General features: G+C 53.1%; 1 protein-coding gene across 5 annotated transcripts; it reads right to left on the bottom strand.

Annotated features, from left to right (window-relative positions):
* Positions 1–2,377: 2,377 nt before the first annotated feature.
* Positions 2,378–14,150, bottom strand: PABPC1L (poly(A) binding protein cytoplasmic 1 like). 5 transcript variants are annotated; one of them, XM_005524903.2, is made up of 17 exons: positions 14,124–14,150; positions 13,659–13,696; positions 12,731–12,942; positions 11,811–12,004; positions 11,232–11,347; positions 10,357–10,496; positions 9,512–9,606; positions 9,123–9,260; positions 8,553–8,648; positions 7,449–7,715; positions 6,858–6,948; positions 6,444–6,569; positions 5,333–5,472; positions 4,912–5,005; positions 4,045–4,175; positions 3,164–3,253; positions 2,378–2,588 (listed from the first exon to the last, which is right to left on the bottom strand). In XM_005524903.2, the coding sequence occupies exons 3-16, from the start codon at positions 12,921–12,923 to the stop codon at positions 3,170–3,172; spliced, it is 1,905 nt and encodes a 634-aa protein (XP_005524960.1). In that variant the 5' UTR covers positions 12,924–12,942; positions 13,659–13,696; positions 14,124–14,150; the 3' UTR covers positions 2,378–2,588; positions 3,164–3,169. The 5 variants fall into 5 exon arrangements, with proteins under 5 accessions (XP_005524960.1, XP_087920616.1, XP_087920617.1 ...); XM_088064490.1 differs by having other exon boundaries at positions 6,387–6,569; XM_088064491.1 differs by having other exon boundaries at positions 6,444–6,572.
* Between the last annotated feature and the right edge of the window lie 1,736 nt (positions 14,151–15,886).

The following is a 15,886-nucleotide window of genomic DNA, read 5'->3' on the forward strand; positions in this document are numbered from 1 at the left end:
GTGTTTCAGGCAGATAACCTGCTGAACTGAATTTAGAGAGCAATCTCTCTAATGCCATTGAAGAGAAAGACTTCTTACCTTAGCCTGACATTAAACAGCTTTTTGCAGGTCCCAGGGCTGTACTCTATCAGCTGTAATGGGCCAGGGCTTGGAACAAATCCTCCCCGAGGGGCACACATTGCTCCATTCACTCCATTCCTGCTTCTAAGCATGGCAGGTCCATTGATCCCACAGCCAGCCCCTGCCCAAGCTCCTAGCAGGTGTGAGGGATTTCAGGGTGGGGAAGCACACAGCAGTACACAGATGAGCAAAGAAAGGTCACAGAATCCAGGAGTAGGACTGGCTGCACTTGATTAAGAGCTGTCCTGTTGGCAGCCCTGCTGTTTCCCGAGTGGAAGATCCCTGCACTGTTCAACAGCAGCTCATTACAGCACCCCTAAGCAGCAGCAGTCACCCTCTCCTTCCCCTCAATACAGCAGTTTTGTTTGTCCCTGATAGCAAAGACTTCCTCAGCAATAGCACCAGGTGGACAAAAGTCATGCACAGCAACAAGACACTACTGCAAGCTCAGGGTCACTCCTGCCCCTTTCTCCCCTTCTGTTCCTGCTGAGGTGCTGCTGATGTGCAGGACACTTCCCAGGTGGGCAAAGGTAGTGCTGGCCACAGGGCAGGGGAGAGGGTTTGTCACAGGGCCACACCTTCATCTTCATTCAGAAACAGCAGCTGTTCCAGACTGGGGACTCCAGGCTTATTTGCATTGCTGCCTCAGCTCCCTAAAGCCTCAGACTGCACCAAGGACTGCAGCCAGGGAGCTTCTCTGAACAACTTCTAGTATCATCAGGTATCCAAGTGCCAGCTTCACCTTTTCTAACTATCATTTAAAAATCTCGTCCTTGTTCTCATCCTTTCAGAGGCTATTCTGATATCCCCATATTCCAGGGCCCCACTGTGCAGTCCCTCTGGTTTTAAAGAGCATTCAGCCAGTGTGTAGGTGGTGTCACAGGAATACCTGAACTGCCCTGTTACCCCTGAAAATAGGCTGCAGCCAAGCTGAGCAACAGCAGAATGAAGTTCAGCTGTACAGCTCCATTCCAGGTCTCCTTATGTGCATTACACTCATGCAAATACATGTTTTTCCTCTAGAGACCAAGCAGAAAAGCTTCCAGCCCATGACACTTTGAGAGAAATAAATTAGAGTCCTGTATATTAAGTGAATTAAAGTCCTTTATAAGCATCTCACTGAGGAGATGATATCTAAACAGTGAACGGCTGAGGCATCCATTAAGAGGAAAATAAATATTTAAGGAGGTCAGAGGAAGAACTGGTGAAATGAAGGCGAGGAAAAGGAATGAAAAAGCCCCAGTGAAAAATCCTAGTGGAGCAGAGCAGACACCATGAAGGAGCAAATGTGTAAGTGGTTCTATTAAAATGCTGGAAGGAAAACAAGAGGTAGGAGGGGTGACTCAGCAGGGAGCTGAAGCGAGAGTATGATACAGCACAGAAGGAAGATTGAGACAGCAAAACCAGCACAAGCTGCACAGAAAGCAGGTGGGTGGTGCTGTGGAGGTATGCTCCTGCCAGCTCGAGGAAGCAGTCAAGTGAGGTCAGTGCAGCACCAGCCTCAAGTACTGAGGAGTCTCTAGGGACTGAAATTCCTTTTCTAGCTAGGAAGAGCAGAGGATTAAGGCCAGGGTGATGACAGCAGCACAGGGAGCACAGCAGTAACAGGTCCAGCTGCCCCTGCAAGCAGGAAGTGTCCCTGAGGGACACGATGCAGTCGTGAACACTTGCAGGCTCTTCACTGACTCCTTGGAACCTCTGGTCACAGACACACATTAGAAATGCAGCTTTTGATTTACAACTACTCCACAATGCCTCAAAAAGTTGTTCTTGTACACCACAGACACATTGACAGAATCTGTGGTGAGCAGCAGGAGACACTCGAGGCCATTACTGCAGGTATACAAGGTTCATTACAAAATGAAAACAGCAGCAATCGATCCTGTTTTGCTTAAATCCATCCTAGGGAATCAGAAAGGATTAGAGGAGCCTGTTGGTTGGCAATTTGTAATGTAATCCTGTATGTCCCTTCTGTCAGCTCTCCAGTCTGACACCCCACCAGCACCACAAACTTCAGTCACTAATTACTGCAGCCTGAGTCCATCCTTGCACCTGCAAGAAGCAAAGTATTGGGTGTCTTTCTGCCAAGGTAGCTAACCCATTTGTGGGGCTGGAATTATCAATTCTTTATTAGTGTCAGCTGCATGAACAAATAAAACTACAGAACCCAATAAATTCACTAAAATGATGATTCATCAGCACTCATCATTTCCTGGGCAACTGACCCAGGCTGGGTTCCACACTACATTTCACAAGGTTTCAGTGGTGAGAAGAGATTTTAATGTGAGGGTTTTTACAGGTGCAGGAGGAAGCAATTCTACAGGGGTTACCATACACACAAACAGTAGGATGGGGCATTTCAAGACAAGCCAGGGTCACAGTACAGGCATGATTCCAACAGCATGGTGGGGGTCCTGCTCCTGTTCTTCAACAGCAACATTCTCAGGGCTTGCTCTCAGTCCTACAGTCTGAAAGAAACAGAGCACCCACATATGTCATTTTCAACTGCTAAAGGAAGAGTTTCATCCAGAAAAGTTGAAATTCACCTAAACTTGGATTTACAGTTACTTTCACACCATAAGTCAAGAAAATATCTGAAATCTCTTCAAAGGGGTACATACAGTCTGAATTGCTTTGTTAGCGTGTCTATCCTAGCCTCAGCAGCAGGGCCAACTCTCCTGATCAAGCACACAAAAGATATTCTATAGGGTGTATACTGTCAAGGTTGTGCAAAAAATCCACTGGGAATTCCCAGGAAAGATTGTGCTGGTCTCCACTAGACCTACAGAAAAGCTAGGAACTTCCCTATATTCCTTTCTGGTAGCAGAGTCACTGGCCTCATCAACAAAGAAAGAACCCACACAGGTCTCTGTGGTAAAAGTAAGTCCAGAAAATGGAGAATGCAATTTAAGAAATGGAATATTACAATCAAAGACACTGATATCGCTCATTAAACCTTGCTTGGCCTGGATGAGAAACCCGATCCCCAGTTTCAGAGCCAGAAACCAGAGACTTTGAGCACACCACGGCTCCCAGCACCCACCTGGAGTCACTGCAGGAACGCCCCAGCACTGCCCTTGTGGGGTGTCTCGGTGGTCTGGTGTGCCTGGAGAACAGTGACCGCTTCCTCGATCTTACAACAGAGCACAAGGGGGAGAAGTTGAGTTGCTCCAGTGTAAATCTGCACTGCAGCAGGAGCTCAGTATTTCAGGTCCCAATCTGGCCTCCACACAGACCCGCTTTCAAAAGGGAAAGGACTTGAATAATCACAAAATCCAAGCCTGCTGCTTCTGCAGGAGACTGATCAGCCTAAAGACCTTTTCTGTCTCTTACCAAGGGAAATTCTGAGGCATCTCTCTTTAATTATGAAGTCAGAACTTGCTAAACAGAAGTCAGATTTCACAGGTGAAGCTACCTGACACCACCCAGCAGAGCTCAGGCTCCTCAGAAAAACAGCAGTGGGAGGGTGAAAGCGGCTCCTGTCTCCAAGGAGCCACAAAAAAATGCAGTCGATTAACTTCAGCTACTCTGATGGGAAACAAAGCTAAATATTCACCAGAATGAAGAAGAAAACTGAAGAAATACTGCAGAGAGGCAGCCATTTATCTGGTTTCTATTCTGAGGAAACAGCATCTTCCTGGCTGTTTCCATGTAGAGGTACCACCCTGCTTTCATCCTCTTGCTTCCCAGCCACCTCCAAACCACCCTCAAGCTTGGTCTGTGCTTTCAGCTTCTCCTTTTGCTGAAGGCAGGCAGACATTCAGGCTGTGGTGACATCAACCTGGGCCTCCTTTTTCACTTGAGAATGGAAACAGCAGCTACTTGCTGTCCCTACGGTGATCAGTGTCCTGGGCTGTGCTCCCCTTTCCTTGCAGCAGCAGGGAACCAGCCCTTCGGAAAGGGATTTGTGCGAGTCCCTCCTACCTTGGAGCGCAGGGAGTCTGGGGACTCCAGGAGCAGCAGCAGCTCGGAGTTGTCGATCTCCAGCAGCATCCCAGTGATCTTGCCAGCCAGCGAGGGATGCATCACATGGATCAGAGGGTAGAGGCGTTCACCTGCTCCAAACACCAGCAAGGACATGAGCACTATGCCAGCCCTCCTGTGCTCTCAACAGAAATGGGATACAAGGGTGGTGATGGTGGTGGAAAGAACACTGCTCACAAATAAAGCTACCCCAGCACGTCACAGCAACAGGAAGCTGCTGGGTGAAGTCAGCAGCAGGCACCTACAGTGGGCACAGGGCAGTGGAGCTGTGCACAGGTGAAAGTGCCAGTTTCTGCAGGAGCTGTTTCCTCCTGGGGTGGAAAGAGCTGGTCTGTGACCGCCAAGTGATGCTGTCCCACACCAGGGCACTGCCTGCTCCACCAGGACCACCTGAAACCCAATGGTTGTGTGGCACAGCTGACCTCAACCCCTGTGGCCACCAAGCTGCTCATCAGTGCCCAGGAGCAGCAGTACAGGACGGTTCAGAGCTCAGGGGAATTGCAAATACCCTGGCAGCACAGGCAGGGTGGATGGAGCTCTGCCTCTCTACAAAGCTTCACCAGACACTCTCACAGAGTACTCTTCACCAGGCAGCTCACACAGACAGGGAGTGGTTTTATTGCTCCCATCCAGTTCCAGCACAGACTGAATTTATTATTATCTTTTTAGAGCAGCATAATAGCAGAGCAATCCCACAAAGCCTTACAGCTTCTCCCAGCAGTTAAGTTTGCCCTGGTGCGTGCAAGCCCGTGTGCCCCCAGGGCCCTGCAGCTGGACCTGCTCCAGCAGAGCAGCCGTGGCACCCACCGATCATTTGCTTCTGCTCCTGAGGAGGGGCTGCTGCCAGCAAGGATGCTGTCAGTGGCTCCTGGCCCTGGACATGCACAGCAGGTTCTCCCACCTGGAGGAAAAACAGGGAAGAACAGCAATCAGAAGCTGGAAGGGATGTGAGTTACCTGGCTTGCAGGAGTGGTGCTCGATACCAACCACAATGGGGAATTTCAGAGACATTAGCATTGACTGCTTCCAGAAAAGCTGGAGTCAAGCATTAGAGCTCTGGGGCTGCTGGATCCATGTCCCCCCAGAGCCCCTGGGAAAGGTCCCCACAGACAGTATGGCCCAACACTAAAACCCATTCTCAGAGCCATGGGGATCCCTGGGGTCAGCAGTCACATCACCTCGCAGCAGGACCAGGAACACCACATTTTGGTGGCTGCAGGGCACTTACCTGTGGGGCCATCATGGGTTGCATGTGCCCCATGGGCTGCATGTTCCTGGCAGATGAGGAGTACTTGTACTGCTGGGCACCCCGCGGCAGGGCAGACGAGGAGGGCACCCGGGCGCTGACCGTCTGCGTCCCGATGTTGGCTGCAATGGGGACAAGAACATTTGTGAGGAGCCACCCTTAAACGCATGCCTGTGCCAAGGAGGCTGAAGCCACAAGGACAGTGTGCTTGTTTGGAGGGCCTGGAAAGTCCTACATGGGCTCAAAGCAGCCCCCAGGTCAAAGGCAGCTTCCCCAGGACAGGCAGGGCACTGCCACCCTTGGGGTGGGGTGGTCTGATGCTGTGCAGAGGGCAGGAGAGCTGGTAAAGGCACCCACATCTCATCATCTCTCCTCCAGAAACCCATCTGCATCAGCAGCCAGAGAATGGGAACAGCACTGAGGAGGGTGGGCTGTGAGACCCCTGTCTCCCAGCTCATCCTGAAGGGAGGTGAAGGCAGAGAAATGAGAGGACAATGACAAAAGGAGAGGGCACAGCCACAGCCCTCCTGGTCCCACTGCTCACTTCAGCAATTCACTCAATGCCAAAGATAACTTTGGGCAAAATCCCATGAAGAAAGGAAGGCTGTAGGCAGTCACTGCCCCAGCTGCTCTTGTGTGGAGGGGATACCCCAGGACCCAGGGTGAGCCCCAGCACAGCCAGGCACTGGGGATGCCAGCAAGGTCTGGTTCTCAGCTCCAAACCCTCTAACATGAGGCTTGGCATTGGCAGCAGTTCAGCCAGAGCCCCTAAGATCCCCTTCCTGTGCCCTAGAGATCCTTTCCCACCCTCTGCCTTTGTCCAAGCCCAGGTACTGTGGCTGCATCACCATCTGCTTTAAGGATCATATTCGAGGCATAGCCCCCAACAAGACCAAGCTGCATATCAGAGACCTGTCCCATTACCTGAAAGATCCCTCAGATCCTACAGGCACTGCTCCAACTCCATCACACTCCCCCAGGAGCAATCCCACCAACCCATCCACCCTCAGAGGAGGCCTGAGCTCACAGTAAGCACCCCTGCCACCACGGCGATGTCCCAGCTGGATATTGTGGGGGTCCTTCCCCCACTCACCCACTCTCTGGGCCTGGGGGGGCACACGGGGCACCTGGGTGGAGGCCTGTCTCGTGGTGCTGATGTTGGACAGCAGGCGCCGGGGCGGCACGGCAGCCCGCAGGATGGGGGTGGCCTCAGGGTACACTGCTGGAGAGAGAGAACACACAAAATGAGGCTGATGGGTAGCAGAGGCATGGAGAGAGACGTGAGGGAGTGACTGTGGCTGGGGACAGTTGAGGAGCACCTCACCTCTGGTGTCACTGCCACGATCTCACCTCCCAGTGCCCATCACCATGGCCCTGCACCAAACCCCTGCACACTTTCCCAAGGTAAACCCCCATGGTTACGCTTTGTGCTGCTTTTAAAGACCCTCAGTCCCTGACTGAGCCCAGCTCAGGCCAAGAGCCCCCGGGGAGGGACAGGCAGACTCACAGGGAGGCCGGGAGGGCTGCGCACTCCAGCGAGTGGCAGGGCGGACTGGGACAACAGGGCTGGGGCCGTAGAAGGCAGCTCTGGTTTGTGGCTGGGGAAGAAGAACACATTATCCAACATGACTGGGGAGCTGAGCTGAGCCAGAACTAACCCAGAGCCTCTTGGTGGCTGCTGCACACAGCCAGACAAGCCAAAACCACACTCTGCAGGGTGCCAGAGCACTTTAAAGACTGACCTCCAGTCCAGCCCTGCTGTCAGCATGTCCTCCAGCAGCTCTACTTAACTCCTCCTCAGGAGCTTCTGCACCTCTGTAATCCTTCTGCCTTACTCTCCATGCTCACACCCTCCCACCAAACTGCTCCTTGCTTCCTTCCTCTGAGGAGCAGCAGTACCTGTGAAATCCCCAGCCCACTTCCTGGAGCACCTGTACCCCACCCTGCTGCTCAGTGGAAGCCCAGGCAGATCCCACTGGTTCCACAGGGTGTGCCCAGATCTGCACAACCCAAACTCTGCTTCTCAGCCCGACTGCCATCCCGCTCCAGGGCGGACGTGGGTCCCTGTGCAAGGCTGCTGCTGGGGAGCAGGACTCACCTGGGGCATGGGGGGGAGGAAGTACCCCGGGGGGGTCTGGAAGGACCCCAGGAGAGGGCCAGGCAGGGCCCTCATGCTGGCCAATCTCTGCATGTACTGGTTGGTGAGAATTGCTTTCCTCTCCTCTTTCCTCTGAGCGAGCGCGACGTAGAGAGGCTTTGTGCTGACAATCCGTCCATTCATTTCTGTCACAGCCTTGGTAGCCTCTTCTGGGGAGGAAAAACATACAAACCCAAACCCTTTGCTGCGGCCACCCTCTGTCATCACCTGAAATAGGATTAGAACAAGACAGCTAAGTCCACGGATCGCTGCAGCATCCACAAAACACAGCGTGGGGGGTGTGTGTGGGACCCACCACTGGCACCCCATCTCAGCCCCCACACCCAGGGTGGGAGGGATGGGACTGCACCTCTCTCACAGACAGGTTTCTCTGGGGAAGGGCAGGATTTGCTCAGGCAGGAAATGGGAAATGAAGATGGCAGAGTCTGGACCAGCCTGAGATCAGGAGCTTGTGATCACCCAGGGGGAACCTGTGTCACAGCCTCACAGGGCCCACAGGCCAAAAATGCTCTGCTGCTAAACGCTGCAGGAACCAGCAAGGGATAGGGATCAGTGGGGCACTGTGCCCTGACAAGGGCCAGGCAGTGTCTGTCCCTGGCAGCTGACCTCAAAGCCAGACCATGCCTTACATATTGCCTTCCAGAGAATCCTGACACCAGTCCCAGTGAAAAGAGTGACACATCCATGGTGTTCAAAATGCCAAACACCAGCCTGTCACCCCACTGTCCCGAGAGAGGGGTGGCTTGTGGGTCATTTTCATTTGTATCAGTGTCACAGAGCAGCTGGGCAATATTCAGAATGTTGCAGCTTTAAGGTCCCGTACCTGGCACCTCACCAGGGCTGGGGGAACTCAACAAAGCTAAAAAATATTTGCTCCTCAGGACAGTGTGAGGTAAAGTGGCATGTCCCTTACACCTGGCTTGAGATACAAGCCATCAGCAGAGAAGTGTAATTCAACAGGACGATAATCCCCATCCATCTCCAAGGGCTGAGTGCACGGGTTTACTGACCCCAGGAGCTCCAGTGGCAGCCCCAGCCCCTCACCTTGGCACTGGTGATGGTGCCATAGGGAGAGAATTCCTTCCTCAGCCTCTCATCATCTATCCCATCATCCAAGTTCTTCACATACAGGTTGACCCCCTGCACACAGGTAAAAAAAAAAACCTAGTTTGGGATCTCAAAGTTTACAGCAGTTTGTCACACAGGATACAAATTACTCCAGCAGCTCAGCTGGTGTACTGGGACACCCCCAGAAGGAGCAGGGACAGGGAGAGGGGTGAGGATTGTGCCTAAACTCCACTCGGAGTACAAACACCCCAAGTGAAGAGGGCACCCACACCATCACTGGGAACCTGCTGAACCTCAAGAAGCTGTCTCCTTTCCAGACTAATATTTCTGGAAATTAGCAGACCTGTTTGCTCACCTCCCACCATCATCCTGGGTTTAGATCTCTCTCCTCTTTCCTGATATTGCTTCCCAGGACATTCCCGGGCAGGACCCCTAACTGCAGGAGGTACCCACCATGCTGATCTCTCTGGAGAGCTCTGTGCTGTCCCCAACTGAGAGCGTCCCCATTGCTGACCTGCAGGATGCAGCACCCTGCTCTCCCCTTACCTGGTACCTGTTCACCCGCTCTTGCTTCATCTGCTCAAATTTCCTCTTGAGCTCGCTCTGGCGCTCCAGCCGCTTCTGGGCCCGGCCCACGTACAGCACCCGCCCGTTGATCTCCTTCCCGTTCATGTCAGCCACCGCCTGCCAGGGGAGGGAAGGGCTCTCAGCTCAGCAGGAAGCCCACGGCCACAGCTCTGCTCTTCACCCACCGCCCCGGGGCGGTCCCACCACAAGCAGAGACCTGCTCCCCCATGCCAGGTCCTGCCCGTCCAGGTACCCAGCACCAGCTCCCACACAGGCACAAAAAGCTGGTGAGGCTCTCCCTGAGGAGAGGTGGGGACATCACCAGGTGATGGTCTCAGGGGAGAGATGGGCAGTGAGGAGTCTCTTGCCTTCTGGGCTTCTTCGTGCTTCTCAAAGTTGACAAACCCGAAGCCCTTTGAGCGGCCGCTGTTGTCCATCATGACCTTGACACTCAACGTCTTTCCTGCGGTGGGGAAGGACAGCACGGTCCGAGGGGTGCCCAGTGAGGGACACTGTGCTGGGGAGACACCAGCACAGACCAGCCCAGCGAGGAGAGAGCCCAGCAGGAGGACAGACAATGGGGTCCCCATGAGGCAGGGACAGGAGGCTGTGAGGTTTGGTGAGGGGCTGCTGCTCTCATTGCCCTGGGCTCTTCAGCCTCTCCAGACAGTGCAGTGAGTTCCTTTGGCTAGAAAATCTCACCCCTTTTATACATGAGCACATAGATTGGGTTCATATGAAGGATAACCACAAATTACCTGGGATAACACTGACCACGCATGGACAGTACAGCCCATGGGTTGGCACAACACTAAAACCCATCCCAAGAGGCATACTCCAGTAATGAACTAAACTGAAAAGCTTGCTTTCTTTAAATTCAGACAACAATTCTTATTCCCAGGGCTCCTGAAACCAGACAGCATGCTGGTAACAAGAAAAAAAAAACAACCAAAAAAACTATCCAAGAAAGAAAATCCACACATTTTTCATGACAGAACCAAGTACAAGTTATCCTCTGTCACAGCAGGAAAGCACATGTAACAGCCTGACAAATGAAGTGACTGCAGTCCTTTCATGTGGGGGATGTTTAAACAAGTCACATCTCACCAGAAAAGGGGCTTGCTCTTTCAGCCAAGCACTCCCCCGGCTTCCTTTTCAGTTGCCCCAACTCCAGTTTAATCAGACACAAGAATATTTCAATAACTGCACTCACCAAACTTGGAGAATATTTCCCGCAATCTGTCATCATCCATGTCATCCCCAAAGTTTTTGATGTAGACGTTGGTGAATTCTATTGCCCTAGCCCCAACCTCTGCCTCACGCTCTTTGCGGGACTTGAAGTGTCCAACAAACCTGTGGGAAGAAAGGAACTGGCCTCAAACCCTGCATATCCCCTGCAGAGGGAAGATGGACTCAGGCACACCTATCTCAGCACAAGCCAAGAGAGATCCCATCACCTCAGGCCATGCTTTGCTCACCCACAAACTCACCATGAGCTTCACATACAGTAACTTCCATATATCCCACTCAGGTGTACATATACCCAAGCTCTCCCTTATCACTGCCAAAATTAGGGATGTGTCACCCCAGGAGACATTAAAAGACTTCAAAGAATCTCACCACCACAAAAGACCCCAAAAAATACCACCAAGCGCCAGCTCTCTTCCTCCATTCATTCCCTCCAAGCATTCTCAAACACTCTGGGCAGCCCTTGCCTCTGTGGGATGTAGAGAGTGGAACAACAACAAAACCTCTTCCTGCCCAGATTATCTGATGGCAGCAGCCAAGATCAGGGACCAGCCCACCTTTGTGGGCACTCATTACACCACCTCAGCAATAAAACCCAGCCTGGGGCTGGACTCCTTCCCCAGCATCTGGGAACAGCTCCAGAGCACTATCACACTTCCACCAGCACCCACCACAAGTGACTCACTGCCCCAGCAGAGCTGCCATGCCCAGCGGGGATGGAAAAGGGAAGAACACAGAGAGCAGCAGGAAGGGGATGCCTGAGCAGGGCATGATTTTACTACCCAGAGTGGGCCAGGGCAAGGGAGGAGCAGAGCCCAGATGCCTCTCCCTGGCACTTACACTTTCCTGTCATTGAGCAACATCCCATTCATGGTCTCAATGGCCCGAGTTGCTGCCTCATGCGTCTCAAAGTGGACAAAGCCATAGCCACGGGATCCATTTTCATCACAAACCACCTACAAACACAGCACGAAGGGCAAAGAAAAGAGACAGACACTTTTTTTCCATGTTTGTACATGAGTACATCACAGGAAAACCCATCCCCATTTTCCAGGGGCATTTTCCCTCCCTGACATCCTGCTCCCACTGCAGCTGAGCTCTGTTGGAGTGTTGGCAGCAGGTGAGGGAGGTGGGCACTCCTAGGACCAGAACTTATAGCTCACCAAGACCCACGTGCCACTGGTGCACTGAGCTGGGACAGGATGACTGACACATAACACCTCTGTACTGGAACTGGGGGAAAAGCCCCCATTCTGAAGGGAAACACAGCAAAGCCTTTTGGCTTCAAAGCAGCTGGGAATTTAAAGGAGATGTGGGAATTGAAATGAGAACGTGAATTCCAGCTGGCTAAAGCATGCTTCCAAGAGCAAGGGCAGCTCTGCAGCAAGCCCTCTCCTGCAGGGCCCTGGGCACACCTACCTTGCATGACAGGATGTTTCCAAAGGTAGAGAATGTGTCATACAGGGCTTTGTTATCAATGGAGTCATCCAGGTTCTTGATGAAAACATTTCCAACTCCTGATTTCCTGAGCCCAGGGTCCCGTTGGGACCACATGATGCGGATGGGTCGGCCTTTGATCACCTCGAAGTTCATGGTGTCCAGGGCTCGCTCAGCTGACAAAGAAGGGGGAAGAAAGGGGAGTAACAGAGACAGATCTCCTTCACATCCTGCAGCAGCTGAGATGGGCACAGGAATCAGGGACAGGGGCTTGTTAACCTAAATGGGATAGGCAGCTCTGCCTCCCCACCCCTCCAGCCACACCGCTCTGTGATTAATTACTTTTTCCCTCTCCAAAGCATGTCTGACTCCCAAGGATCAACCATTTTACCACAAGCTCCAGTCTGGCAGATGCCCAGCTAATTTACCCAGTAAGGATTTTGGTCTCTAGGGCAACTGAATCAACACCTTCTCATCACTGCAGCCTCATTTCAGCATGGAACACCTTCCAATTACAGCACTGTGTCATGGCAATGCCTGCCAGGACAGTGGCCTCACTTTACACTGGGAGCCAGTGGGCAGCTGGGTACCCCAGGGGAAGGGCAAAAGGGGTTTTGGTGCCCTTCTCTGATGGAGAAGAAGGAAGGAGGCAACTTTTGCAAGTCAGCTTCTTCCCCTCACCAGAGCCCAGCAGTTACATCCTTGCCCAGACCTAAGAAGAGATGGAAGCAGGATGGGTCATCATGAGAGAGCAGATTGGGATTAGTTAGAACCAAGCCCCAGCAGCAATGCAGCCATTCACACAACTGCTCCCCCCCTTCCATTGCCCACCCTTACACCACTTGCACACCCAAGTCCCCGCTGTGGGGCAGCTCCTCAGAGCTGTGTGACAGGGAACATACCATCCACAGGCTGCTGGAAGTTTATGTAGGCATAGCCCAGTGACCGGCGCGTGGCCACGTCCCGACAGACTCGGATGGACATGATGGGCCCAGCAGGGGAGAACTTCTCGTAGAGCATGGCTTCAGTCACATCTGGGTGCAGGTCTCCCACATAGAGAGAGGCTAAGGGATAGCCAGGGCCACTGGCATTCATGGTCACCCACAGAGCTCAGCTGCAAAAGGAGACAGACCCGAGGCTGCAGGGCACAGGTATCAGATGGTCTGCAGCAACCACAAACCCACACCGGGGCTGGCCCCACTGCAGCAGCACAATTCAAAGTAATGCCCTTCCCTTCCCACCAGCAGCACTAGGATCAGGCATGCCCCAAGGAGGCTGCAATCCCAAAACTTTCCAGAACATAACAATGTTGGTGCAAAAATTGAGCTGGGGTGATCTGCACCTCACAGCCCTTGCACACCCTGGAAGGATGCAGAGGGACACACCACACACACAGACACTCCTTAAAACACTCAAACCCTAAGAGAAATAAAATGGAGTTTAATTTCTCAGAAGGTAAACAGCCCTTCTCCACCAGAGACTTCCATTTTAACTCCTTAGTGGCTCCCTCCAGGCAGAGCAGACCCAAGGAATGGGGGATTGTACTGATGCCCAGGGAGCAGAACTGCAGCTCACGCTGCTCCCTGCAAACAACTCCATCTCTAAGAAGGCAGACACTGGGTTTTCACCACCCCTTCCTAGTTTCTCAGCTTGTTGACTACTGTTCCCAGAGCAGGCAAAACTGATGCTCAGTCTACCTGGTTTCAGTTGAGTGTAAAGTTCTGTGTGAAGACAACACTTGCTGTCTGAGACCCCCGGGGGTACTGCCTAGGAACACAGAAATGCATGTCCTGCCCCAAAAGCTTATAAATCCATCTTTGGGGCTCTTACCTGAAAGCTCAAAAGTCCTGAGACAGTTGCTTAGATACCTATAGATACCCAAAATTAACACAGCATGTATACAACAGCGTATATAGGAGAGGCGCATGCAGCAACCCACGGCGGGCAGCCCATGGCAGAGCCGCGCACGGCTCCGTGACACAGCCCCGCTCCTCGCACTGCCCAGGGCCCCCCCAACAAACACGGGGTAACAGAGCAGCCCCAGCGCCCCTTCACAGCCAGGGGCAGGGAGGGAAGGGAGCCCAAACGGGGAGGAGGCGGCCGGAGCGGCGAGGGGAGAGCGGCCGGGCAGAGGCGGCACAGCCCCGCCGGGGAGCCAGGGGCAGCACACACCGCCGGGCACGGAACAGGGCTGCGGAGGGAGCAGCGCTGCTCACCCTGCCCGAGCCCGCCTGGCCACCCCCGCCCCGGAGAAACAGCCCCGACAGCCGGAGCTGGGAGCGGCCCCGCACTCACACCGAGCGCTCGCCGCGGCAGCACCGCTCCGGCCCGGCTGCGGACACCGCTCGCCTCTTCCGCGGCGGCCCCGGGGGCGGGACGGGACCCCCGCCCACCGCCCCACCCCGGCCAGGTGCGGCCCTGCCCCGCCCCATGCGGACACGGCCGGGCAGCGGCGGCCCCCGGAGCTGGGGGCTCAGCAGATGCAGCTCCTCATCTTCGCCAATCGCACCTCCTGCCTTCCCAAACGAAGGGCAGGGGAACTGCGCTGTGTGCAGCCCTGGAACACCGACAGCGTGTGTTCCCTCACTCTTTTAGGAAATCACATGCACCTTCTGGTATGTAATTCCCTGAAGATAAGGGGTACAGGCAGGAGCACACACAGCTCGGTTACAAATCCCTCATCACCGGGCGCTCATGCATTTCCGAGCTCCACAGCAGTCTCCCTCCGGACCCAACAGAGACCCATGAAATATGGCCTCCGCCATCATCATCTCTTGTCTGTATGGCCCAGGAGTGCTCTAAGCTCACTTTCACCCGCTGAGATCGCACCCCAGCTGTTCTGGACGTGATGGTGCTGCTGAAACGCTGGATGAAAACACGCAGGAACCTCGAGCCGCAGGCAGTGCCATTCCAAAGCACCCGGCTCCACCCCACCCTGCACCCTCGGAAGGGTCAGCTGCGGGGCAATCAGGACAACCCTCATCTCCGCAAAAGCCTTCTGGTGGTTTCCCACACTATGATGCCTCACCCAAAGGTCAGATGAGCCTCAGTGCCAAGAATGAGAAGCTGCAGCAGCAACAGTTAGATGAGTCAAACACACAGAGTGCACCTGGACTCTTACTGCGGCTGGGCCAGCTGGAGTGCCCTTCCCCAAAAAGACAGAATTAAAAAACAACTGAGACACCCTCTCAACTCATCACTGCTGCAGGCCAGCCTCCTCAGCTCACGATTTCCCCAAACGAGACAGCAAGGATGAGCCATGTTATGTGAAAGGACAGAGACAGGAGGTGGTCTCTGAACAGGAGCAGCAAGCAGACACAGGGATTTTTCTTCTCAGAGCTGACAAAGTCATCAGCATGAGTCAGACTGGCAGTTAGTGCACACTATAAAATGATTTAAGATGTATGGTATGTGCATACATTTAGGTATGTCTACAAAGGCTGAAGAAAATGATAAAGTAGCAATAATTACAGACATGGAGGGACCACCATGTAAAACCATGTTGCCAAGCAACAGCTGGTTAGATTTTGGTCTAATGCCTTCATTGGTCAATCAAGAGCAGCCAAGTGACATTTTCCACTGTGGACACTTCTGTGTCACCCCACCCTGGGAGCAGGACCAAGCCTCCTTGAAGCTTTTAGGCTGCCTGGCTACTGCCATCCATCCCTTCAAGTGCTCTTGTGTCCAGTACACCTCCTCTATTTTTCACTCTTGGTGTTCCTTTAGCACAGCACAGCTGAGACAAGCAGAGCTGGGTGTGCAGAGGTGAGGCCAGCCCTGTGTTCAGAGCAGGTATTTAGAAGATTCCCAAGAAAAATTTCTAAATGTAACCAACAGACTTCTCTCATTTACAGTGTGTTCAACCCTATAATATGCAATGACTCATGGCAAGTTAAATGGTTATTTAGAGTTGCATTTAAGCCCTGCAATGACAATATATAAGCAGAGAAACAGTGTTTTCTCTCGCTAATCTGGGAGGGTGTGTAGGAAAGTCTCTCAGCAAAGGAATGAGTAACTCAGTATTTGTACACCATGAATCAACTCACACAATCCACAAA

Source organism: Pseudopodoces humilis, chromosome 19, assembly GCF_049639895.1.
Source record: "Pseudopodoces humilis isolate 2021_Gansu_Grassland_sample_001 chromosome 19, ASM4963989v1, whole genome shotgun sequence".
Taxonomy (NCBI): Eukaryota; Metazoa; Chordata; class Aves; order Passeriformes; family Paridae; genus Pseudopodoces; species Pseudopodoces humilis.

Excerpts from the sequence above, each read along its gene's own strand:
- PABPC1L (XM_088064488.1), bottom strand. The coding sequence starts at position 12,923 with ATGAATGCCAGTGGCCCTGGCTATCCCTTAGCCTCTCTCTATGTGGGA. Across the intron at positions 6,573-6,857 it reads GCAGCCCTCCCGGCCTCCCT|CAGTGTACCCTGAGGCCACC; the intron begins GTGAGTCTGCCT and ends CTCTCTCTCCAG. Across the intron at positions 3,254-4,044 it reads CAGACTCCCTGCGCTCCAAG|ATCGAGGAAGCGGTCACTGT; the intron begins GTAGGAGGGACT and ends CTCTGTTGTAAG.